General features: G+C 48.1%; 10 protein-coding genes across 10 annotated transcripts; 6 read left to right on the top strand and 4 right to left on the bottom strand.

Moving 5' to 3' along the window:
- Positions 1 to 263: 263 nt before the first annotated feature.
- Positions 264 to 754, bottom strand: F5147DRAFT_577234 (uncharacterized protein; the record flags this gene model as incomplete). The annotated part of the gene is made up of 2 exons (XM_041431384.1): positions 264 to 405; positions 459 to 754. The coding sequence occupies 2 exons, from the start codon at positions 752 to 754 to the stop codon at positions 264 to 266; spliced, it is 438 nt and encodes a 145-aa protein (XP_041292568.1).
- Positions 755 to 2,009: 1,255 nt separating this feature from the next.
- Positions 2,010 to 2,740, bottom strand: F5147DRAFT_653066 (uncharacterized protein; the record flags this gene model as incomplete). Its single annotated transcript, XM_041433745.1, has 3 exons — positions 2,010 to 2,068; positions 2,097 to 2,484; positions 2,534 to 2,740. 3 exons carry the CDS (start codon positions 2,738 to 2,740, stop codon positions 2,010 to 2,012), a joined length of 654 nt encoding a protein of 217 aa, XP_041292567.1.
- A 409-nt stretch (positions 2,741 to 3,149) lies between these two features.
- F5147DRAFT_745850 (uncharacterized protein) lies at positions 3,150 to 4,090 on the top strand (the record flags this gene model as incomplete). Its single annotated transcript, XM_041439791.1, has 3 exons — positions 3,150 to 3,474; positions 3,531 to 3,906; positions 3,961 to 4,090. The coding sequence occupies 3 exons, from the start codon at positions 3,150 to 3,152 to the stop codon at positions 4,088 to 4,090; spliced, it is 831 nt and encodes a 276-aa protein (XP_041292566.1).
- Positions 4,091 to 8,056: 3,966 nt separating this feature from the next.
- F5147DRAFT_800352 (aspartic peptidase domain-containing protein) lies at positions 8,057 to 9,830 on the top strand (the record flags this gene model as incomplete). The annotated part of the gene is made up of 6 exons (XM_041443261.1): positions 8,057 to 8,229; positions 8,280 to 8,712; positions 8,764 to 9,033; positions 9,099 to 9,270; positions 9,322 to 9,465; positions 9,512 to 9,830. The coding sequence occupies 6 exons, from the start codon at positions 8,057 to 8,059 to the stop codon at positions 9,601 to 9,603; spliced, it is 1,284 nt and encodes a 427-aa protein (XP_041292565.1). The 3' UTR covers positions 9,604 to 9,830.
- Positions 9,798 to 10,995, top strand: F5147DRAFT_178515 (glyoxalase-like domain-containing protein). Its single transcript, XM_041428415.1, has 4 exons — positions 9,798 to 9,962; positions 10,015 to 10,066; positions 10,127 to 10,477; positions 10,533 to 10,995. Exons 1-4 carry the CDS (start codon positions 9,862 to 9,864, stop codon positions 10,893 to 10,895), a joined length of 867 nt encoding a protein of 288 aa, XP_041292564.1. The 5' UTR covers positions 9,798 to 9,861; the 3' UTR covers positions 10,896 to 10,995.
- Positions 10,996 to 12,518: 1,523 nt separating this feature from the next.
- Positions 12,519 to 12,905, bottom strand: F5147DRAFT_773946 (uncharacterized protein; the record flags this gene model as incomplete). The annotated part of the gene is made up of 1 exon (XM_041441547.1): positions 12,519 to 12,905. One exon carries the CDS (start codon positions 12,903 to 12,905, stop codon positions 12,519 to 12,521), a length of 387 nt encoding a protein of 128 aa, XP_041292563.1.
- Positions 12,906 to 13,554: 649 nt separating this feature from the next.
- Positions 13,555 to 14,789, top strand: F5147DRAFT_695910 (glyoxalase-like domain-containing protein). The gene is made up of 4 exons (XM_041437408.1): positions 13,555 to 13,710; positions 13,763 to 13,814; positions 13,875 to 14,240; positions 14,295 to 14,789. The coding sequence occupies exons 1-4, from the start codon at positions 13,604 to 13,606 to the stop codon at positions 14,655 to 14,657; spliced, it is 888 nt and encodes a 295-aa protein (XP_041292562.1). The 5' UTR covers positions 13,555 to 13,603; the 3' UTR covers positions 14,658 to 14,789.
- Positions 14,790 to 14,809: 20 nt separating this feature from the next.
- Positions 14,810 to 18,451, bottom strand: F5147DRAFT_636201 (uncharacterized protein). The gene is made up of 10 exons (XM_041432906.1): positions 17,945 to 18,451; positions 16,123 to 17,882; positions 16,007 to 16,065; positions 15,890 to 15,960; positions 15,745 to 15,839; positions 15,615 to 15,695; positions 15,468 to 15,561; positions 15,256 to 15,411; positions 15,097 to 15,204; positions 14,810 to 15,039 (listed from the first exon to the last, which is right to left on the bottom strand). The coding sequence occupies exons 1-10, from the start codon at positions 18,410 to 18,412 to the stop codon at positions 14,920 to 14,922; spliced, it is 3,012 nt and encodes a 1,003-aa protein (XP_041292561.1). The 5' UTR covers positions 18,413 to 18,451; the 3' UTR covers positions 14,810 to 14,919.
- A 223-nt stretch (positions 18,452 to 18,674) lies between these two features.
- Positions 18,675 to 19,669, top strand: F5147DRAFT_695905 (COX17-domain-containing protein). Its single transcript, XM_041437407.1, has 3 exons — positions 18,675 to 18,821; positions 18,880 to 18,992; positions 19,051 to 19,669. Exons 1-3 carry the CDS (start codon positions 18,810 to 18,812, stop codon positions 19,181 to 19,183), a joined length of 258 nt encoding a protein of 85 aa, XP_041292560.1. The 5' UTR covers positions 18,675 to 18,809; the 3' UTR covers positions 19,184 to 19,669.
- An 873-nt stretch (positions 19,670 to 20,542) lies between these two features.
- On the top strand, positions 20,543 to 21,331 carry F5147DRAFT_178425 (Cerato-platanin). The gene is made up of 2 exons (XM_041428414.1): positions 20,543 to 21,185; positions 21,248 to 21,331. Exon 1 carries the CDS (start codon positions 20,730 to 20,732, stop codon positions 21,168 to 21,170), a length of 441 nt encoding a protein of 146 aa, XP_041292559.1. The 5' UTR covers positions 20,543 to 20,729; the 3' UTR covers positions 21,171 to 21,185; positions 21,248 to 21,331.
- Positions 21,332 to 21,423: the final 92 nt, after the last annotated feature.

The following is a 21,423-nucleotide window of genomic DNA, read 5'->3' as shown; positions in this document are numbered from 1 at the left end:
TGGAGCAACTTCAACGTGGTCAACAGTGTTTTGGGCTACCAAATCAACCCCGGTGGAGATTGCAAGACTTAGTAATTCAGGTAAGGTAGAAGACGGGAAATTTCGACAAACCTCACGTGATGTGACAGATGTGTTATGCTGTGAGGATAAGTCAAGCCAAATGTCCTGCCGAACGGCACAGACTTGGAGATCTATTACTTAACTTAACTTAAGGATGATACGCAACTAGACTTGTAGTGATTAAGATTGTACTATGATACATTTCAGCGGGATTGCTCCAACTCCTGCATTATGGACTCAGGAAGAATGTGATGACCACGATATTTTTTGATCGCCCATGCAGCCTGTTTTCCGTCAAGTCCCTTCTTGTAAGCATCGACGAATCTACCAGACCTGACAAAAAAGCTAAAATTTAAAATTAATCACATTGTTGAGATCCAAAAGATCAACAAACTCACCGCTGCATGGATGACTGTGGGACTGCATTTAGCGAGTCGAGGACATTTCGTTCAAGGTCGGCTTCTGATGATGATCGTTCTTTCATACGGTACAGCTGCTTCACATATCCCCAGCACTGCTCAATAAAATTGAGCTCACAGTGAAATTTTGGCAGGAAAATTACATTGACCCCTCGTGCACGACACACAGACTCCAAATTTGATTCAACTTTAGCGAAATCCGGCTGAGTATACATTAGCCGCCGGCAACAACAGTCAGTCCGGTCAGGAGGGCATTTGAAGTCTTTGCATTCCATTCGAAGGTGAGGGGCATTTTCATACCCGCGCTCAACAAGTATCTGAGCCATGCCTTTGAACCACCCAGCCTTTACATGTCCCTCTGCAAAATAGAGAGGTTGCAGATCCCCATTCGGTAGTGTTGCGTCTATCATTCAAATTTTTTCCTTTACTTGTTTGCCATCTGGACCAAGTACGGCCTTTCCATTGGCATCCTTGACACTTGCAGATGGTCCAAATGACTGCGACGGATTCTTTGGCATTTTTCAAGCAGCTAAAGCGTCATCGGCACATTTGAGGTGCATCGTTGCATTGTCAAAGACAAGCACATGGTCTTCGCCTGGATAATCTTTTTGCAAGATATCCATCACTTTCACAGCCTGCGCCACAATCTCCTGGTTTGTGAAATAACCATCTCGTGCCCTTCCAGCTTTGAACAGGACCCGAGCGCTCTCCTTTTCATCTCGGGATCGAAGCCAGCCATAATCGGCTGACACGAAGTCAGCGACCATCAAGAAGCACCCTCCCCTTTTGGTTGAGGTAAGGCGCTTTCTGAGTCATGGACCCAACGAACTTTTCTCCAGTTGTTTGCATAGAACGTTGACTCGTCATGGAACCACATGATGGTGCGGCGCCCAGAAGACTCGACTTCCGACAAATCCTCCAAGGTAATGTCATCAGTTTTCCATTTTTGCATGTAGCACTGATAACGAGTCCACGCCGGCAAAAATATGTTGTTGCGGTAGCAAACAACATCCTCACGCTCATGGCCATCTGTGTATTGTCCCTGTGGCTCCCTTTGCCAGCGATAACCCAGGTGCGACATCCATCGGTCCGCTGTTCTCAATGATATCGACTTCTTGATGCCAAGACGGACACCATTCTCAGGTACACCAAGGTAATCAACAATATCCTGTGCGCAGACTGACTTCCCCACACTCTGGAGATGCAGCTGTAGTTCGGCTGCGAGGTCTTCATCATCGATGCGGGAGTATTGCTGTGGCACTTTTCGGTGAGGTAGTGCATTTCTATTATTGATGTAGGCCTTTGCCCAGCTCCGCAGGCATCATGAATGGTATGCCCCCTTACTGATGTTTTGCGCTGCTCAATCAGCTGCATTGGTCCAGTGACCACCAACGGGGTTGCTGGGATGCTTAGTGTCATCTGGGTTACTGGGAACATCTGTATAGAGCCACAAGAAATTTTTCAAGTTTGTTAGGCGCTCCCTCAAGACAGTTGAAAGTTCCAAGGCTCGTCTGTTATGGCGCGGAGGTTTCAAGAGGGTCCATAAGTCCTCGAGCGCAAAGCGAGCTTCTGGGATAGTGGGCGGTTGCCTGAGCTCAAAGGAGTAATCGCATGCACATGGTGCATTCTGATGGTTGCCGTCATCAGCGCCTGCTTCATTCTGATTGATGCCGTCGTCAGTGTCTGCCTCATTCTGATTGATGCCATCGTCAGCACCCACCTCACTCTCATCATCAGACTCGCTCCTGGCATCCATATCATTCCCATCGAATCTCGGTAAGTCTTCCTCATCAACGGTGCAAATGGCATTATTACTCATCACACCGGGGGCATCACCAATCTCTTCCAGAAGGAATGTGCCAGCAGGCTGATCTCTTTCGCGCCAGCGCACTCCTCGGATCGCGATGAGGTCATCCTCCTCTTCAACTTCCTCGCACTGAACTCTTTGAGCTCCCCACACTGAAACACCACGCTCGACATCTTCAAAAGCAACAGGCCCATGTGCCTGCTGAAAACATCAAGCCTTCATGTCTGGTTCTTATTATTTGACTTACAACTTGAGCGTGTTCCTTCTCCAAACTTTGTTCAACTTGGACCCTAGCTCTCTTTGACTCTAAGTTTGAAATCCATATGCTGTGGAGGCGTTTGTGTGGTGCCATGCCTTCTGTGAGCCGAGTTGCCGTGTTTGTCGGAGTTGTAGTTTTGACTTGCAAATCTAAGCTGTTTGGTGCAGAGCTGTAATTAACTATTAACTCTCTCATTTCTGCAGGTACTTCTATTCTGAAACCGCGAAAAGTTTCGTTTTTCATTTATCTAGCGAATGGTGGAACAGATTTTTGAGAACTAGAGTTACTGAATTGTTAATAGATTTAAAGCTCGATGTCACTCATTCGTCACGATTATCACGTGAGGTTCGTCGAAATTTCCCGTCTTCTTAAGAGGCTCTGCGACTTTGGATCATTGCGCATCCCGCAGTTCCGTGGCGTCATTCTTATGAGATATTTTCATCCGCATTAACAATCAGCGGACCAGGTATTTGATAACATGATATGTCAGCCAAACGGCTTCCCCGGCCTTTTAAATTGGAAACATAAATAAGGAAGATACAACTTACTCGTGATACCAAGGACACTTTCATTCCGTATTTCATCCAGCACAAACGGACCAATCATGGCGTCTGACACTATCGGCACTTTCAACTACATGTTGGCTCCGTCTGACGGCTCTCGGCCTTATAATACCATCAACTCAGATAGCGCCACCGGAAAGCCAGTCCGCAACTGGGTCGAGGACACGCATGTTATACGAATTGAGGATGTGCGCGGGAAGGAGGAGCTTTATAAGCTCGACGTTGCTGGGTTTCAGTATGGGCGAGAAGCGGCGAAACATACCAGCTTCTTAAATGATGATGAGGTTGAGCGCGAATACTACCCTGAGAGCATCGACCTTATCAAGAGGGTTACGGGAGCAACAAGCATTCTCATCTTCGATCATAGTACGTTGACCACTACCAATTTGAAACGACGTGTTCATTTCCAATTCGTGTCACAGCTATTCGTCGCCGTCGCCCAGGTGAGGTAGATGATGGCCCACAGAAACGTCAACCAGTTCCGCTGGTTCATGTGGACCAAACGACTTCATCGTCCATTGCTCGTGTTCACAGGCATCTCTCGCCAACAGAAGCTCCTTCCCTCCTTCGAAGACGCTTCCAAATCATTAACCTTTGGCGTCCTATATCACATGCGGCTGTAGATTGGCCGCTTGCACTATGTGACTTCCGGAGTGTTGATTACGAGAAAGACTTGGTGCCTGTCGCTCTTGTATACCCTGACCGCGAGGGTGAGACATTTGGAGTCAAATACAACCCAAACCACCAGTGGAAATACATGAAGGCGATGACTCCAGAAGAGTTTGCTCTTATCAAATGGTGAGTGAATGAAGTCAATCGGGGAAGATTTTTGTCGTGCTAAAAGGGTTTCAGCTTTGACTCGATACAAGATGGCAGTGTCGCGAGGCTCACGCCTCATACTGGCTTCGAGGACCCGAACACTCCAGAGGGAGCGCCGCTTCGTGAATCCATCGAGCTGAGGGCCCTGGTATTCTATGATTAGAAGGTGTTTTTTCGAGTGGCGTTAAGAATTAACAAAGAAATCGTACCCAATTTTGTTGCTGTATTTAGAATACATCTTTCCGCCATGGTACAATAGATCAGACAATCAATGGGGCGAATCCACAGAGGCAGAGGTGCACATTCCCTTCTCAGACAAGACGGCTGGTTCACGAATACCAGAATTTCCGGGAAAAGCCGGGCTACTTTTCGCGTAATCACTCATTTCAATGGCTACTACTCAGTGAACGCTTTGATAGCAAGTCCTGTACTACTGCACGAATTGCCGTCGTACGACGTATCCGCAACATATCACTAAAATGTTCTGCCCAGATCGCCATCTATATTTTTCTTTCTATGAACCAAGCAGAAATGTATCATTCTATCTCGCTTCCGTGATCTTGTCTCTCCACAGTCAATTCCTAGTTCCTCTAACACCCAATATCGAAGGTCACAGCGCGCTGTATCGGGCAGTTGTGAATAATCAGCGATAAATCCTCTCAATGTTTTCTGGATTCATGTACTGATTATCCTCGGCTTGCTTTTTCGAATTGCATCTAACGACAAACGACCACGCAGCATTGTTTACATAGCTGGAGCTGAGAGACAATCTGAGCCGTGAGTGCATGGTCCAGGTAATGCTCACCAATCATTAATGCACCATTTACTACACAATCAGCCGAGGACGAATCTCTGAGACACTTTTTGGGTTGTCCACCAAGATGAGATCCAAGTGCCTGAAGTTGACAAGAACAAAGTCACTGTTTCTTTCTACTCCAGGATGTCACAGGAAGGCCTCCACATTGCAGAGAACGTGAACGTTGAATTTGTGGCAGCGGGTATGTGGTCAACATCTTTACACGCTGACGCCTGCAGGAAGCATATGGTAGTCGCATTTTGAGGAGCGGCCTGGTGAAGGGAGTTGATGCGTCGTGTTAGGTCTTGCTCAGCCTAGTGCGCTAGCGCATCTGGATGTTGTATTTGGGTCGCTTTCAACTCAAAAGTAGGTTTACTTATATTTGTTCTGACGAAGGCGCGCTAATGATTTTTCTTATTTACAGATGATCTATATGACTCACCTCCGGTGGTCTCGAAGAATTCATTTCCCTCACAGCAGCTGTGTTAGCATGTGGGGCGATCGGGGCATATACAAATAAGTCTACGTTCTACCTTAAGTGTTCTTCTGGATTCTATATCTATGGGGGCGGCGATTTTACCGACAGCCATATTTTGCTATTCGACTTGAACTAACACTGTTGTCGTAGAAATTCAGCATATATCTCCCGGTGCAAGTGGGTTTGGGTCGCCACTTGGTTAGTCTTGGCCTCCTGGCGATCAGTTGTATTTGAGTGGTTGTAATTGCGTCCGTCCTGCTCTGATCGTGGAGTTTACCATAGTTCCATCACAGGGCACAGGCTGAAGGCTGGCTGGTGACTCGTGTGCATCGTTACAATCACCCGTCGCAGTTGGGCCCCCTTGTCGACTTTCTGACCTTTCACAGACTGTGCCCAACCTCCCGCGCAACATAGCATTATATGGGTTGCGAGTCGTGGATTTTCTTTGCACCCGTACTCCGGTTTTCAGAAATTAATCACACACAATGGGAGGTCAGGCCTGCGAGAGGCCTGCGTTCATAATCGGCCATCAAGGCATGCACGACCCGCTGGCCGACGATGACACATCTACGCCGTATGCGCGCCCGGCGGTGAGAAAAAAGAAACTACGCACCTAGAAGAGAACACTGCATCGTTACAGCACAGTTCTGTGATCGATCAAAAATACTGCCACTGCACAGCTAGCCAGATCTTGCACCAAAGGTCAAAAATCTCGCTATAGGATAGCCGGCGGGGACTTGGTGGCTCTGGGAGTTGCCTTTTTCACTTACAGCAAATGCTGTCTCCGCTCGCTGACTTACAAGCATGGGTTGCCCTACCGCCTCTGAGTTTTTTCGATTCCATCAACGAAAAAAATCCATCCTGAAGATCGTTGACAAGGAGTTGTTCTGGAATCAGTGTTTACTTTCAAACTTCCATTCTCTTGTTCTGAGCTTCGCGTCGATGGTGTGAAATCTGTGTTATACAAAGGCTCGTTCACGTACGCTCGTAACCAAAAGGGGGACTGTCATCAGTTGTGAGTGCTGCACAGACATCACCCATTCATCTATCAGCGTACTGCCCGATAAATGGCAATGGCATGGGGTCAATGGCAAAACGGTCGTCAAGAAATTCTCCGCCGTTGTCATCCGGGACTCATTGGCTTTAGGTACTCCATTCCAACTTGAATAGCTCTACGCAGCCACGGATGCGACAGAAGTAGAACATGGCGTATATGTGTGTAAGCTCAAGATCTTTCATTGTTACATTTCTCTGAATGTTGTTTTAAGTACCGCGTAATGTTAGCTTCATGAGAGTTTACTCTTAGGGGAAGCTCAATCTTGGCCCTATTGATCCATCAAGCAACACTTTCTATTGGTACTATCTACACCAGTGATACCCTTGGCGGATGGTCTTAGCTGGTCTAGAGCTGCTCTCGCTGACTTATTTTCAAATCAATTTCAATGGATTACTTCGATGTCGGACAGACCAAAGTTGGCTGCGGTAACAGTTGCTTGACTGACAGAAATCGCACTTGAGCAGGATATTGTAGCTTCTGTGGACGTTGCTTTGGACTGCGGTGTTTACGAAACTGATGACATTTACAATTCAGACTTGGAGAGGACTTCTCTTCTTGGATTGTTGTATATTACGTTAAATCAGTAAGCCAGTACCACGACCCATGAATAGAAGACTCTCGTCACCATTGATTCAGTCATTCTGCCTGACCTTGAACGCCATTAGTTGACGGTCATATATATCGTGCACCCCACGCCTCCTGCGATAATGAATCAAGTACCATTGTATCGCATCAATTAATTTCCAGTGCATCACCTCAGCTTTTGAACCGATCTCAGAGGCTCAATGCGTCATAGCACCAGAATTCAGCGCTCAGCCTAGCTTTTGCGAACGTGTGGTGCGCATGCAACCGCGTGATTTTTGATACCACGTGGATTTAAATTTGCCTGGTTAGGCGGCCGCGGCGATCACACCACGAGCACATTTTCTGTGTGTCCTCCCAACATGTGTACCGCCTGGGACGACAGCCTACCATCTCGCGGGTGTCTGAAACATCAGGTACGCAGCGAATGCCTACTAGGACTTACTGGGCATACTGAAAATCAATGGTCACCACCGAAGGGTGGCAGGAGCTTTCATAGTAAAACCAGTTCTTCACGTCGGGGATCACGACTCGCAAGTATGTGCATATGGGCAATTTCCTCCACAGTCTTGCGGGTCTCCAGAATGAATATCAGAGCGCCAGCACCGGTTTTTGACTTAGGTATTGTGAGTGCGTACAACAAACACGGGTCATTCACGTACGCTGGGGTTTGCTCCGCGGATGTTTGGCGTCCATTGTCTATTGATTGTCAAAGTTTTCCTGATGCATGCAGCTCCTTCGGCGGGGTTCTTTCCTAGGAACAGTATGGATCTTTGCGCCGTTCTTTGAGAGTGGTGAGGCAAAGGTATCCGGGAATCGGCGAGAAGTGACACTACTAGAGAATGCGCTCTCATACTAGTCACAGAGCAACCGAACACTGGCCGGACAATGTCCGCCAATTAGCAAACACGGGAAAGAAGACTTCGCTTAGTAGTTTTGGTTCAACGTTCAACGCTGCGACCAGAATTGTACGCAAGACCTTTCGGCTATTAGGTTTGGTCACAAGGCTGGTTCATTTTTCATTTACACGAAGAGGCAGGCCAAGTTCGGTAGTTACAGGTCGGTGGTTGCGTGGCTCAGTGATACTAGCCGTCCTCGTGGTTACGGGGTCTTTTTGCCAGTGGTGTATTTGCAGTATGCACGTTGCACACTCATTATAATGGGCCATCTGTGAGGTGAGGGCCTCCATTGGATATATCCTTTTTCTTCTACTGCAATGCGTGCTTTATCAGCGTCCTTAATCGCTGCCTTACAGGTGTTGGCGATTACTCTGCCGCAGCCACAACATCTTTCAATACCATTAACAAAGAGATCTACTCTCAGGACCGCTGATGGACATGGCCCTGTTGACCCTACTTCAATTATGGCTCATGTTAGCAGCACACTGGTGTAGGTGATTGTTCTTGTTCAGTGTTGTTCCCTACTGAGCAGATATTCAGCAAGTTACAGCGGGGCGCTGCTGCATTCGAGAGAAACACTGGCGCAGTTCTCTTCTCCGAGTCCTCATCGCTAACAAAGCGTATAGCAGCGTCCGGTTCTGACCCGCTGGCTGACGACTCAAACGAGCGTTGGTATGGACAAATCGAAGTCGGCACTCCGCCGTATCCATTTATCAGTTTGCATTTCCGACTTGATCGTACTATGCATGACGCACTGATGCGAGCACCCCCAGTTGATTGTGACACTGGTTCAACGGACTTCTTTCTACCTGGACCAAGCTGCGGGGACTCATGCAGCGGGCATGACATTTACAATCCCAACGGTAGTTCGTCCGCTGAGCCCCTTGGTAAGACTTTCATGGTGGAGTACGGCGATGGTTCTATGGCTACAGGCGATCTATACACGGACACCGTGTCACTTGCTGGCTACAATGTGCGTAGTGTTTTTGTTGTCTTCCATTTTCATTTTTGAAGTATGTTGCAGGCCAATGCACAAACGCTTGGCGTTGCCTCGTTTTATTCATATGGGTTCTCGTCGGAGAACTTTGGTGCGGATGGGCTGATGGGAATGGCTTTCGAGTCCATTTCGGCATATGGCGCAAACTCCGTTTTCCAGACGTTGGTTTCACAAGGAGCTGTCCCCGAACCAGTGTTTGCTTTCAAACTTGCATCCTCTGGTTCTGAGCTTTACGTTGGTGGCGTGAACTCTGCGCTATATCGTGATCCGTTCACGTACACTCCGGTAACTCAACAGGTGAGCGCTAGCCATCAGCTTAAACTACGCTGCTCAGACATCATGATTATTTGTGTATTTGTCAGGGTTACTGGCAGGTCACTGGTGATGCCATCGAGATCAATGGGAAAGATATCGTCAATAATTTCTCTGCGATTATTGACACTGGGACCACGTTGATTTTGGGCGATACGACCTACGTCAGTCAGCTCTACGCAGTTATCAATGCAACGGAAGTAGGTGGAGGTGTATACTCGCGTAAGCATTTTAACAGCTTCATCGTTGTGTTTGTCTGAACGCCTGTTCAAGTACCATGTGATGCCATGCCAAATGTGACCATCACCCTTGGCGGGAAGTCATTTGCGATTTCCGCAGAGACCTTCAATTTTGGCACGTACGGTTCTTCAGGAAATACCTGCCTTGGTGGTATCGCAGGTGGTGATGGTCTTGGAGGTCGGTCTTGAATTGTTTACAGCTCACCTTGCTGACATGTTTTCAGATGTATGGATCCTTGGTGACGTCTTCATGAGAAACGTGTACACCGCCTTTGATGTCGGAAACTCTAGAGTTGGCTTCGCGGACCTTGCATGAGCTTCGATAACGCCTGTCTGATACCACCAATTAAAACCACACTCGAACATTAAGTAGCTTCTTTGGACACTGCTTTGGACTAGGATATTGCCGAAACTAACGTTTACGATTGGGACTTAACAAGGACTTCTTCTTGGACTGTTGCCGCATTATTTAATATCAATATGTAATATCAGTATCATGAACACCTGTACATAATTCTTGTTACCTATTGTTCTATACATACTTGTTCTAGTGCCTGATCTTGTGAACACAACCATGTCGACACCCTCAACCAAGACTCTTGATCACATTGTGCATCTCACACCTCCTGGCTCAGTGGATGAGGTATCACGACAATTCCGTGAACTTGGCTTCCAGTGCGTCACCTTTCAAGTTTTGAAAATATCTCAGGGCAAATTCGATGTGTAGTGTCCTCCCAGGTGGTACACACGCCGGGGGACTGACACAAAATGCGCTCGTGGTATGATCGCCTAACTTGAAGTATGTAGCGGAATTCTATGTACTAACATCTTGGGCACAGGTGCTGCAAGACGGCGCATACCTTGAGCTCATTTCTTTCACGCACCCAGCGTCGCATTACCCACCAGGATCACCTGAGCGTCAGAAACGGGATGCCGATCCATGGGCATGGAAAGAACCTGGTTGGATTGACTATGCGTTCCTCGGGTCTTCCAGCACCTCAATATCAAAGCTTATAAACGCCCGAGCCAAGAAGGATAAGAGTGGGATTCGATATGATCCAGAAGTTGATGGAGGAAGGGAGCGCAGCGACGGCAAGGTATTAAAGTGGCGGATCTCTGCACCATCCCAGAATTCTGGCAGAGGAGTTGCTCCATTCTTCTGTGGAGATGTCACACCAAGGGAATGGAGGGTATGTGTCTCGTTTGATACTTATCCGAGGCTATCTCAGATCAGGGTCTTTCAAGGTCCCACTCAATCCCCCTTCGAATGCAGAACATCCGTCAGGAGTACTCGGGGTCGCATACGTCCGAATTTTGGTGGATGATGACGATCTGTCGGACGTGACAGCGGATATAACGTCGGTCATCGGTAGATCACCTGTGTCTCACACATCCCGAAGAGTAACTTGGGTACTTGACACACCTAGCACAGATGTCGCTGGAGGAAAACCCCGACTCATCATCAGCGTGCCAGAGACAGAGGGCGAACGCTGGACGTTGGAAGGGAGAGGCGAGGGTATTTATGAGGTTGCGTTTCTCGTTAATTCTGGAATGAAGCCAGGGCAATCCTGGACGCCATATGGAAAAATTGTTTGGTTAAAGGGGTAGCTCACGCAAAATATATGATCTTCTTGCTGAATTTTGGACTAGCTGTTAAACGAATCCCCACCAGCCGTGTATTGGACATCCTCCAGTTGTAAGTTAGCGAGATACACCTGTTGTATATTAAACCCTCGCCATGGTCACTTGGTGCCGCTCGCTCATCTAAGTACCTACATATTTTCGTTCCTTCACGCGCTTCGTAGCTTCCCTTAGTTGACTTCGCACGTCCGCTGAGGTTAGTACCAGTGCCATCTTCGTATATAGTACCTACTTAACTAACAATGTTGGACTTAGTGTTTGGTGACGAGCTCGACTCGGAACGAGCCGAAAGTGGCTTAAACCTTAAAACATCGGTCATTACATACAGTACCTAGATTTTATATACTCTACGCGTTTGCAACGAGTTCACTGTGCTTCGACTAGCGCAAAATCCTATAAACAACACATGTAGCTGTGTCTGCTACAGGTACATACCAATATATATAGTTGACTTCGCACGTCCGCTGAGCTGTGTCTGCTACAACACCACCCGTAGGTTTTCACTGGGGGTGAGGCCTTGAGGACCGGTGAAGGTTTGACGCGGCGTGACGCGTATGTGACGCGGCAGTGACGCGGCGTTTGACGCGGCACAACTTGTTTGACGCGGATGTGACTAGACTGGTGACCAGCCCGTCTATGAGGCAAACCGTCGATAGACGGACTGGTAAAACTGGGTTTGAATTTGGATCAAGCGCGGATTCTCAGGATAACGTGACCTCTAGCCAATAAAAGAACTAGGGTTTTTCAACAAGTATTGTAGAATACAAAATAAACGATATAGTTTTCACTAATTGACGCGACGCGACGCGTCCTCATATGTGCTGCAAAATCAATGGACCAGCAATCACTGATACAGGGAATCCACATCGCATCACTCGATGCTCTGGATCGTTTCGCGCATGATCTTATCAAAGAACGCCTTCCCACCGACTATCTTCAGACACTCTGTGACTCTGACCGAACGCATGCATTACGCGCATGCTTGATTGTGTACGTGTTGACGGCAACAGCTATTGTTCCACGACAATTCCAGCTCGAGGCTGTTCTTGCGACATTGAACGGTCAAGACACCATCATAACTGCAGGCACTGGCAGTGGAAAAACATTATGTATCATAATTCCTATCCTACTCTGCCCTGGCACCATTAGTATGACTATTTCGCCACTCAAACGCCTCCAGGCCACCCAGGTAACTTGGCTGGAGTGTAATGACTTTGTTTTTGCACATGCAGAATTATGCTATTATCACAGGTTCTTGAATCGACAAAATATGGCATACCTACGATCGCAATCAACGAAGACACTCCGACAGATCTGTCTCTCTGGGAGGTAAATTCAAAGTTCAGGCGTGCCACATCAGCGTCGTTGTCAGTGCACCAAAACTAACATAAAATATCTTGCTAGTCTATTCACGCAGGAAAATTCACTCATCTCATTGTTTCACCGGAGCAGCTATCAATGTTCAATGGTCACCTTCTGCGCCTTGCACGACTCGTTGAGAGGAACTGCGGCGTCACAGAATCGAGTGTCCCACGGAGAGCCTCCTTTACTGCGTCCATCTCGTTGCTGACAGTGAGGGATATGTAAGACTTAAGTGACCGCGTGAGGATGAAACCACTCTAGCATACGGGCTCGACCCCGTGAATCCACAAACAAAAGGTCAAACATTTGCTCTAGCTTTCCCGATACACGCTGTCCGTCACCAGAGTTCTCTTTCTCCACTTTAGAAGGGTTGTATATCCAATCACGGTTGTACATGAAGTCAGGTTGTGATGGGTCAAGAATTCGAAGGATAAAGTCCAGGATCGACATGCGGCCTTCTCTGAGGATCTTGACAACAGATTTCACGCGTTCGTGAGGTGAGAGACGCGACGGAGTTGCTGCGGCAGCCGCAGGGAGACCTGTCGTAATGTCTACGAAACCAGAGTCAACAGATCGATTAAAGTTCTCATTGAGAACTGTCGAAGAGACTGGCATCCTTCAAGTAGCAGGTTGAATACAGAAAGCAGAATGAAGTGATGGAACGAGTCTGATATGAACGTTAAAACGTTATTGTGTCGAACGTTACAGCACGCACGTCGATCAAACTTAGCGATACTTGCAAAGGCCTTAGCAAAAGTGCACGTGGTTTTGCTATTCCAAAAAAGGTTTATACATCACGTTATCCTGAGAATCCGCGCTTGATCCAAATTCAAACCCAGTTTTACCAGTCCGTCTATCGACGGTTTGCCTCATAGACGGGCTGGTCACCAGTCTAGGATGTGACGCGGATGTGACGCGGCACTGACGCGGTATGTGCTATGGCTGACGCGGCATAGAGCACTAGTGTGAATGTTGATATTAGTACAGAGACTGCGAAGATGTTTTAGAGAACTTGTCGTGGTGTGAGTGGTGCTTGACCCAGCCTAAACGAGGCTTCTGACAATGCCATGGTTGGGGCTTGACGGCAAGGCCGCGTCAATTTCACCTGGCCCGTCGGGGACTCGGCGCGTAGGCGCCGTTACGCATGTAGTTAGTACTCTAGCGCTATGAAATTCTGCCATCTGTCACGCTGGCAGAACATGGTTCTGCGAGTTCTGCCAGCAGAACTACCTTGAATTAGTTCTGCCCACGGCACTAAAGTCTGTATTGTTCTATATATACTTGTTCTAGTGCCTGATCTTGTGAACACAACCATGTCCGAGTCAACACCCTCAACCAAGACTCTTGATCACATTATGCATCTCACACCTCCTGGCTCAGTGGATGAGGTATCACAACAATTCCGTGACCTTGGCTTCCAGTGTGTCACCTTTCAAGTTTTGAAAATATCTCAAGGCAAATTCGATGTATAGTGTCCTCCCAGGTGGTACACACGCTGGGGGACTGACACAAAATGCGCTCGTGGTATGACCACCTAACTTGAAGTATGTATCGTAATTCTATTTACTAACATTTTGGGCGCAGGTACTGCAAGACGGCGCATACCTTGAGCTCGTTTCTTTCACGCACCCAGCATCGCATTACCCACCAGGATCACCTGAGCGCCAGGAACGGGATGCCATTCCCTGGGTATGGAAGGAACCTGGTTGGATTGGCTATACGTTCCTCGGGTCTTCCAGCACCTCCGAGTCAATATCAAAGCTTATAAACGCCCGAGCCGAGAATGATAAGAGTGGGATTCGATATGATCCAGAATTTGATTCAGGAAGAGAGTGCAGCGACGGCCAGGTATTAAAGTGGCAGATCTCTGCACCATCCCAGGATTCCGATGGAAGAGGAGTCGGAGTTGCTCCATTCTTCTGCGGGGATGTCACACCAAGAGAATGGAGGGTATGTGTCTCGTTTGATACTTATCCGAGGCTACTCAGATCAGGGTCTTTCAAGGTCCCACTCAATCCCCCTTCGAATGCAGAACATCCGTCAGGAGTACTCGGGGTCGCATACGTCCGAATTTTGGTGGGGGATGACGATCTGTCGGATGTGACAGCGGATATAACGTCGGTCATCGGTACATCACCTGTGTCTCATACATCGCAAAGAGTAACTTGGGTACTTGACACACCTAGCACAGATGTCGCTGGAGGAAAACCCCGACTCATCATCAGCGTGCCAGAGACAGAGGGCGAACGCTGGACGTTGGAAGAGAGAGGCGAGGGTATTTATGAGGTTGCGTTTCTCGTTAGTTCTGGAATGAAGGCAGGGCAATCCTGGACGCCATATGGAAAAATTGTTTGGTTAAAGGAGTAGCTCGCTCAAAATATATGATATTCTTGCTGAAGTTTGGACTAGCCCTTAAACGAATCCTTACCTGCCATGTATTGGACATCCTCCAGTTGTAACTTTGGTCCAGTTATCGTTTGCCTTAGAATATCAACAGGCCAAGCTCTCATGAAGCCAAATAATGTTAAGGAGACCATATTGTATTAACGATGAACTAAACAGCAAACCAAGTCAACAGTCTTAACATATAGCACATACTACGCAAGCAACTTGTTCACAAAGGCGACCATCACCGCCTCTCCCTCACCCTCAACCAAACTACAGCGATAACTGCAACACCAAACACAGCTATAAAGGCAAAGAGCACAAGAATATCTCTATAATAGTTGTTTAAGCCAAAGCCAAACAACTTGTATGCAGTGATTAGTCGGTGATACGAAGGGAGAGATACAGACATAATGCCCACCAGCTGCATAATGAGGGTCGCCGATATATTGACGGGTACGCCTTGCAAGGTATCTTTGATCATCAGTCCTGAGCCTACTTCGTTTATCGAAATAGCTTCAAGGGTATACTGGCGGATTGGATGAACATCCATGAAACGTGGGATGTCAAGTATACGCACCTTGAGCGGGCAAAGCCATTGCAGCCAACGCAAGACGGGAGGTATCGAAGCGAGGTGAACAAAGAAACCGGCAAAGGTCATCTGGTACAGTGCAGAAAGAGCGGAAAGCAGGATCGCAATCCCGCCATTGCGGAATAGCGTTCCCAGAAGGAAGTTCTGCGTAGCCAGCCAGTAATCAGATGAGGTAGGCCGCGATAGCGCAAAAGACATACAAAGAGCGTCATGACTAGTGTGTACAGGACGATGACGAATATAAACTTGAAGAAATGAACTGCATCATTTGCAAGCCCAGCCATCCAGTATGTACTGAAAACCTAGGTCAGACCACAAGTATGGATAATAGAAGTGAAGTAGCTTACATGGTGCAGACCGTGATGGTGGGTATAATGCGAAGGGGTATCACGTCGAATATCAGACGTGAAAGAAGCCAAGCTGTTGGGCTAAAGGGCATCTGAGGAAGGAATCTCTATTGAGAAGAAATTGACAAACCTGTAGTACCAGTTTGACCTCTCACGAAGGAAGAGAGGTCGTATCTCAACGATATTATAGAGTGCGCTAAGAGAGGAGAATGCAATGAGAGACCCCTGAAGGCAGTATCATATCGAGTCTCCACAATCCAACCATAACTTCTTACCATGAAGAAAATGCATCCGATTCTGGCCTGGAATCCGGCGATAGTTAAATTAGCCTGATAGTAGAGACCACCTGCCATACATTTAGCATAGTCGAAAGCATAATCATTTTTACATACCACAAAATATGCCGAGAACGCAAGCGACACACACGTGCGCGAAAAATAAGGTCTTGTCTCTGCCAAAGTCGACTAGGTTAGAGGTCGTCGAGATGAACGATTAAAAGTGTGTGCACCTTTTCAAAACCTTCCATTCGCGCCCACAAAGTACTTGCAACTGCGTAAGGAAAGTTGCCACATACATGCCCTGTGCCAAATTTTGCTTAGAGAGGAGAGCTTCAACGTCTTTCCCTCTGTCAGCTTTCTCCTCGCTGTTGACACTTTGCGTCATTTCTCCAACCGCATTACTGTCTAGCGGCATGCTGGAGATATCAGGAGACTCGCTCGCAATGTCGAGTAGATAGTCCGCAACGTTGTAACCTTCCTCATAAGGCAGGATATCAGCCCCGGCTCCTCCTCCTTCTCGCATGTGCTTGAAATATTGTGTTGGTGCTAATCCGCCCGGCCCCGAGTACAGCGCGCGCCCATTGGAAAGGAGGTAAACGGAGTCAAAGGTGTGGTAAAGACGCGAACTTGGCTGATGCACGCTGCAGATAACCGCCACGCCCTTTCGATGACCATGTGAGCCTTGATGACTTACAGTAATTCCACCTTCACGTGCGAGTTCTTTCAGCACTTTGACGATCCTGAAAGCGCTGACCGAGTCTAGTCCGCTGGTGGGCTCGTCACAGACGAGCACATCCGGGCAGCTAACGAGTTCGAGCCCGATGCTAACGCGACGAGCTTCTCCGCCACTGATACCTCTACCAGTCCCATCAGTCGCACCAATTCTAGTTTCAGCGATGCCATCCAAACCTAGTTTGGAAATGACGGTAGAGACCAGCGCTGCCTTCGAGGACGCAGGAAGAGATTCGGGGAGGCGAAGGGATGCGGCGAATGTAAGGGCTTCGCGGACAGTGAGCATTGAAGGAAGGATGTCACTCTGCGGGACAAAAGCTACCCTTGGCCGACGTCCATGAGCATAGGGAGGGAACGTGATGGACCCTGTGCATTGGCCTGACTTTGTCTTCCCAGCGATGAGTTCAACAAGAGTAGTCTTTCCTGCTCCGCTTGGACCAAGGATTGCCATGAGCTGACCTGATTCGATACTGCCGCTAACGCTATCGAGGATGATCTTTCCCCCCGGGGTGGAAGATTTGGCAATCAGGGAATACGGTGAACTTTTAGGCGATTGCACGATATATGAAATGTCGGACCACCGAACACTTATTCCGCCGCTTTGGCCCCCATTGAAAGGTAACTTTTTCGCCGCTCGTTGGACATACCAACCCCACGCAATGAATGCTAGCCCAAACCCAATTATTGCACCAACAATAACGAGTCCTGCAATAACTCCTCCGCTTAGTTGGGTTCCACCCGACGCAGCTGCAGCGGAAGAAGTAGTGTTTGTTGTGTCGATGACGGCCTGAGTGACACATTCACCAAAGACGCAGCCTTCCATGGATAAACCCTGACTTCCGAATACTGAATTGATGGTATCCTGCTGAAAATGGCAGGTATTGGTGCTATCGCACGCAACTACCAATGTTCCGGTGAGTCCGCTAATGGTAGTTGTGAGGTTTGAAACCGGTACACCGCCGCAGAATGTGGCATTTTTGATACAGCTACATGAAAGATTTTGACATGTCCAGGTGCTTGAGGCAGTATTGCCCGAACTGCCAGTGGTGGTGGAGTTTGATAATGTCTGGGTGCAGGGCGAAGCAGTGCAAAAGAACTGCTCGACGCCAGCATACATTAGTTGAGCATAGATAGAGGAGCTAGTGGAGGGCGACAATAACGTTCCACTGGTGTTGTGCAATGGTGATAGAGAGCCGTTCAAAGTACGGAGAATGTTCAGAGTAGATCCGAGAGGATACAGTGCCTCTAATGTTGGATTCTAGATTTAAAATAGTCAACTCGAGGACAACAGACGCTCTAATTCAACGATGTTGCACTTACATTAACTTGACAGCTAAGTTCGCCAGCTGCCCATACAGCAGGGGCAGTATTGCAAACCATCGTATCGTTCAAACCAACCTGATCACCAAGCCCCGAGGTTGCATTTGCATTGCCATTGACCGCGGCATACGCAACCTGGCATGCTGAAGAGGTAGTGCAAACATTACAGCCCACTCCTCCCCATCCGCTTTCGCAGGTGCAATCGGACGCCGTCAAGTTCGCAAAGCCAGACGAGGGTTGAGCTAAAGAGCGATGAGAACCATCGAATATGGTACCACCGCATCCTGGTTGTGCACAAGTAACACCCCCAAAGCCCGGAGGACAAAGACAGCTTGAGGTATTGGATGGAGAGGTTTCACCGTAGTTCATACATGCTTGCCCAATAACGTTGACTGAAAGAATTGATAGGACGAGGAGAACGCAGGAGAGATGATACAACCCATGGTTCTGCACCACTAATAGTGGCATCCTTAGATGGTTCCAAGTAGTGGTTGTCAAACAAGGCTGCCATTGGAGTGTTTTATTACTGCCAGCTCAGCTCGCATAAATGATTCAGATGATAGGATCCTGACAAGGTCCGGACTTGGCGAAACGGGTGGGGTGGCTTAAATCAAGGGGTTAACTTCCCAAACATAGGTGCCTTCCTGGGGGTCACCTCCTTTCTTTAGAAAATATTCGGAAGTAACAACGGAGAGCGGAATTTGAAAAACGGTCGACCCTTGAGGCCTGAGGGGCGGGCTGCCCTGTACCTGTGAAGAGTCCGGGAGTCACCGATACTCACTTGACACTGTGACAGCCTTTGACATAGTACGTATATAGCCAGACTTGGCCACTAGTCCACGCTACCTCAGCAGCACTAGTACTCATGTTCCAAAGTGTGAGTCTATTTTCTTCCCTTCTTTGCTGTTTAACTTCTTTGTATTCGTCTTATTCAGATTTCGTCTTGGTGGTCATCGACACCGACACCGACACCCGCACCCGCCCTGAAAGAAAAATATGATCCCACAGACCCTAAGATGAACCCTCTCAACCCTCAAGGTCTTAAACCGTAAGTATAAGCTTTTTTTTACCATCCCGACTGACTCGGGCTACTTCCGTGTGAACAGATGTTGTGCCTGCCCAGAAACGAAATCCTCTCGCGATGCTTGTTTTCTACAGAATGGAAACGAAGAAGGAAAATGTGCTGAGGTACTCAAGAAGCATGTCGAATGCATGCGAGGGCTCGGATTCGACATCTAGTTGCCGCGATCATACTGCCGGTAACGCCGCGCACGCAGCAACTACCCGACTCCCGTTGGCTGGCACCAGATTTTTTGGCCAGTCGTAGAGAACCCCCTTGTTTCATTGATATCAAAACACGCAGAGAGATGAGTCTATACTTACACCCCCACTTTATTTCGTCTATCGATAGTTCCCCACTCATTTGTTTTTAATGAGATCATCACATACATTTGTATGACCCTCCACGACAGAGTCACATGGTTCTTGGCCTTCCATCCGAGTCGTTCCTTTGCCTCTGGTTTGTCACTTGTGATGTAGCGGGATGGTTGTGGTCCTTACTGCTTTATGATTCCGCTGACCCATGGCATGTTAACTTCCTCGCAGACCAGTCCATCGAGTCGTCCTTTCTCTCCCAGACGTGTTTCACTACCAATACATTTCCCGCTACGTCATTTACGTTCGCGTTGATGCACACTAACCTCCGAATCAACGCGTTGGGTGTCACATAAACTGCAAGATGTTCTCGTAAGAACGTGTACCCAAGTTGTTGCTCCCCCCACGGCATAGTAATCAGGTTGTATGTTTTACGGAAACCAACCCGTCGCGGCGACGATGAGGTCTGACCTGAGCTCATCTACCCGATTTTGGCTGTGGTGGCAAGAATGAGGGCAGGTGACTTGACCCTCGTTATCCAACAATGGTAGAAAAACCAGGACGACAGGGTCCCGGTCTTTGTCAAAGTCGAGAAAAAACTATTGCATCGGTAGCAGTAGTGATATACGCCATCGCGCGCGCAGGGTCAATACGAACTTCAGGGGAGCGTGAGTGTCATCGCGAAGCAAGAGAGGGCGGACAGAGTTGTGTCATATCAAACGCGAGACTGGTCGTATCCTAGGGCAAGAATGATCTAGTGACTTGTGGCCAATGGTTTCAGGACCATTTGCTTTCTCCTCTTATGGGCTCATTAGAACCAATTTGTCTACTGATTTAAGGATATATAAGGTATGTTCTTACTTGCATAGACAGGCTATGGTGTCCGAGATGGTGACATAAATTGGTTAGACTCTCGCCGCTGATGTTCATGCGCATGTGATTGCAATAGTCCATTGCTTTGAACAAATTTGACATGGCTCACTTCAGCAGAAGACTGCTTGTCCTGTCCTTGTTTGTGATGTACTCGTGTTGAGAACCGTCCACCACGAGGCTACAGACACAGCGCAGGTACGGAGAATTTGCCTTGCTGGGGTGATCCCATACTCAATGTTCTTTTCCTTCTTCTCTAGAAGTAGTCTTTGTAGCCATATGCGATGCAACGGTGAAGAACCGCCGTACTCAGCTTGTCCGTACATTTCGCTACATACGGACATCATACGAAAGGAGAAATACTGAAATGATGACATTTAAACCCGACTCCGGCGGTGCGGCTCAATTCCAAGTTGCCCTTGGTGCATAAAAGGGCTCTCATACGGTATGTAAGTCATTCAATTTACTGCCCCAAGAGGCCTCATCGTTCAGCAAGTTGATTAATCAATCTTCCATCGAAAACCTTGCTTTTGTACCCACGATGAAGTTCTTAATCACTTCCACCGTCGCTGCCCTCGCTACGTGCGCCATCGCTACATCTTACAGCCTCTCTTATGATACCAACTATGATGTGGGATCCAACTCACTCGACACGGTGGCCTGCTCAGACGGCTCCAATGGTTTGGAGTCGCGTGGTTACACTACTTTTAGCTCTATTCCCAACTTCCCTTACATCGGAGGTGCACCCCAGATCACGGGCTGGAACTCGGCATACTGTGGATCGTGCTGGGAAATCACCTACTCCAGCTCGTCGGTAACCACCACCAAATATGTTACCGCCATTGACGTCGGTGATGAGGCACGGGATGGGTTCAACCTGTCACTTGAGGCTATGAACGGCCTCACGGGTGGACAGGCCGAGTTTCTGGGGCGCACCACCGTTACGGCCACCCAAGTTGATGAAAGCAATTGCGGTCTGTGAAACCGTGAGATTAGGGTAAGCAATATACTCTGAGCCCCGTCAAATACAAAGGCATCTCGTACTCACCAGCTTTATAGGTGTGTGAAGCAAATGTTTTTGTTGCAGTTGATCGATCATCTTTGGCTTTCGTGTACGGACAATATGGACACTCGCAGAGACTTCACAAATCACGAGCAACACATGTACCTCTTTTTTTGGAACATTGGTAGTATACTGGTCTCACACGACCCACGCGTGTGAAAGAGTATCGATG

Source organism: Suillus discolor (genome assembly GCF_016758755.1).
Source record: "Suillus discolor strain FC423 chromosome Unknown F5147scaffold_29, whole genome shotgun sequence".
Lineage (NCBI taxonomy): Eukaryota > Fungi > Basidiomycota > Agaricomycetes > Boletales > Suillaceae > Suillus > Suillus discolor.
The sequence above is the reverse complement of the archived record's forward strand: the minus strand, read 5'-3'. Positions and strand labels throughout refer to the sequence as shown.

Excerpts from the sequence above, each read along its gene's own strand:
- F5147DRAFT_178515 (XM_041428415.1), top strand. The coding sequence starts at position 9,862 with ATGTCGACACCCTCAACCAAGACTCTTGATCACATTGTGCATCTCACA. Across the intron at positions 9,963-10,014 it reads TTCCGTGAACTTGGCTTCCA|TGTCCTCCCAGGTGGTACAC; the intron begins GTGCGTCACCTT and ends TTCGATGTGTAG. Across the intron at positions 10,478-10,532 it reads TCACACCAAGGGAATGGAGG|GTCCCACTCAATCCCCCTTC; the intron begins GTATGTGTCTCG and ends GGGTCTTTCAAG.
- F5147DRAFT_695910 (XM_041437408.1), top strand. The coding sequence starts at position 13,604 with ATGTCCGAGTCAACACCCTCAACCAAGACTCTTGATCACATTATGCAT. Across the intron at positions 13,711-13,762 it reads TTCCGTGACCTTGGCTTCCA|TGTCCTCCCAGGTGGTACAC; the intron begins GTGTGTCACCTT and ends TTCGATGTATAG. Across the intron at positions 14,241-14,294 it reads TCACACCAAGAGAATGGAGG|GTCCCACTCAATCCCCCTTC; the intron begins GTATGTGTCTCG and ends GGGTCTTTCAAG.
- F5147DRAFT_636201 (XM_041432906.1), bottom strand. The coding sequence starts at position 18,412 with ATGCCACTATTAGTGGTGCAGAACCATGGGTTGTATCATCTCTCCTGC. Across the intron at positions 16,066-16,122 it reads GAATGGAAGGTTTTGAAAAG|AGACAAGACCTTATTTTTCG; the intron begins GTGCACACACTT and ends CGACTTTGGCAG. Across the intron at positions 15,040-15,096 it reads CGACCCTCATTATGCAGCTG|TTGTTTGGCTTTGGCTTAAA; the intron begins GTGGGCATTATG and ends ACTGCATACAAG.
- F5147DRAFT_695905 (XM_041437407.1), top strand. Across the intron at positions 18,993-19,050 it reads AACCCTCAAGGTCTTAAACC|ATGTTGTGCCTGCCCAGAAA; the intron begins GTAAGTATAAGC and ends CCGTGTGAACAG.
- F5147DRAFT_178425 (XM_041428414.1), top strand. The coding sequence starts at position 20,730 with ATGAAGTTCTTAATCACTTCCACCGTCGCTGCCCTCGCTACGTGCGCC.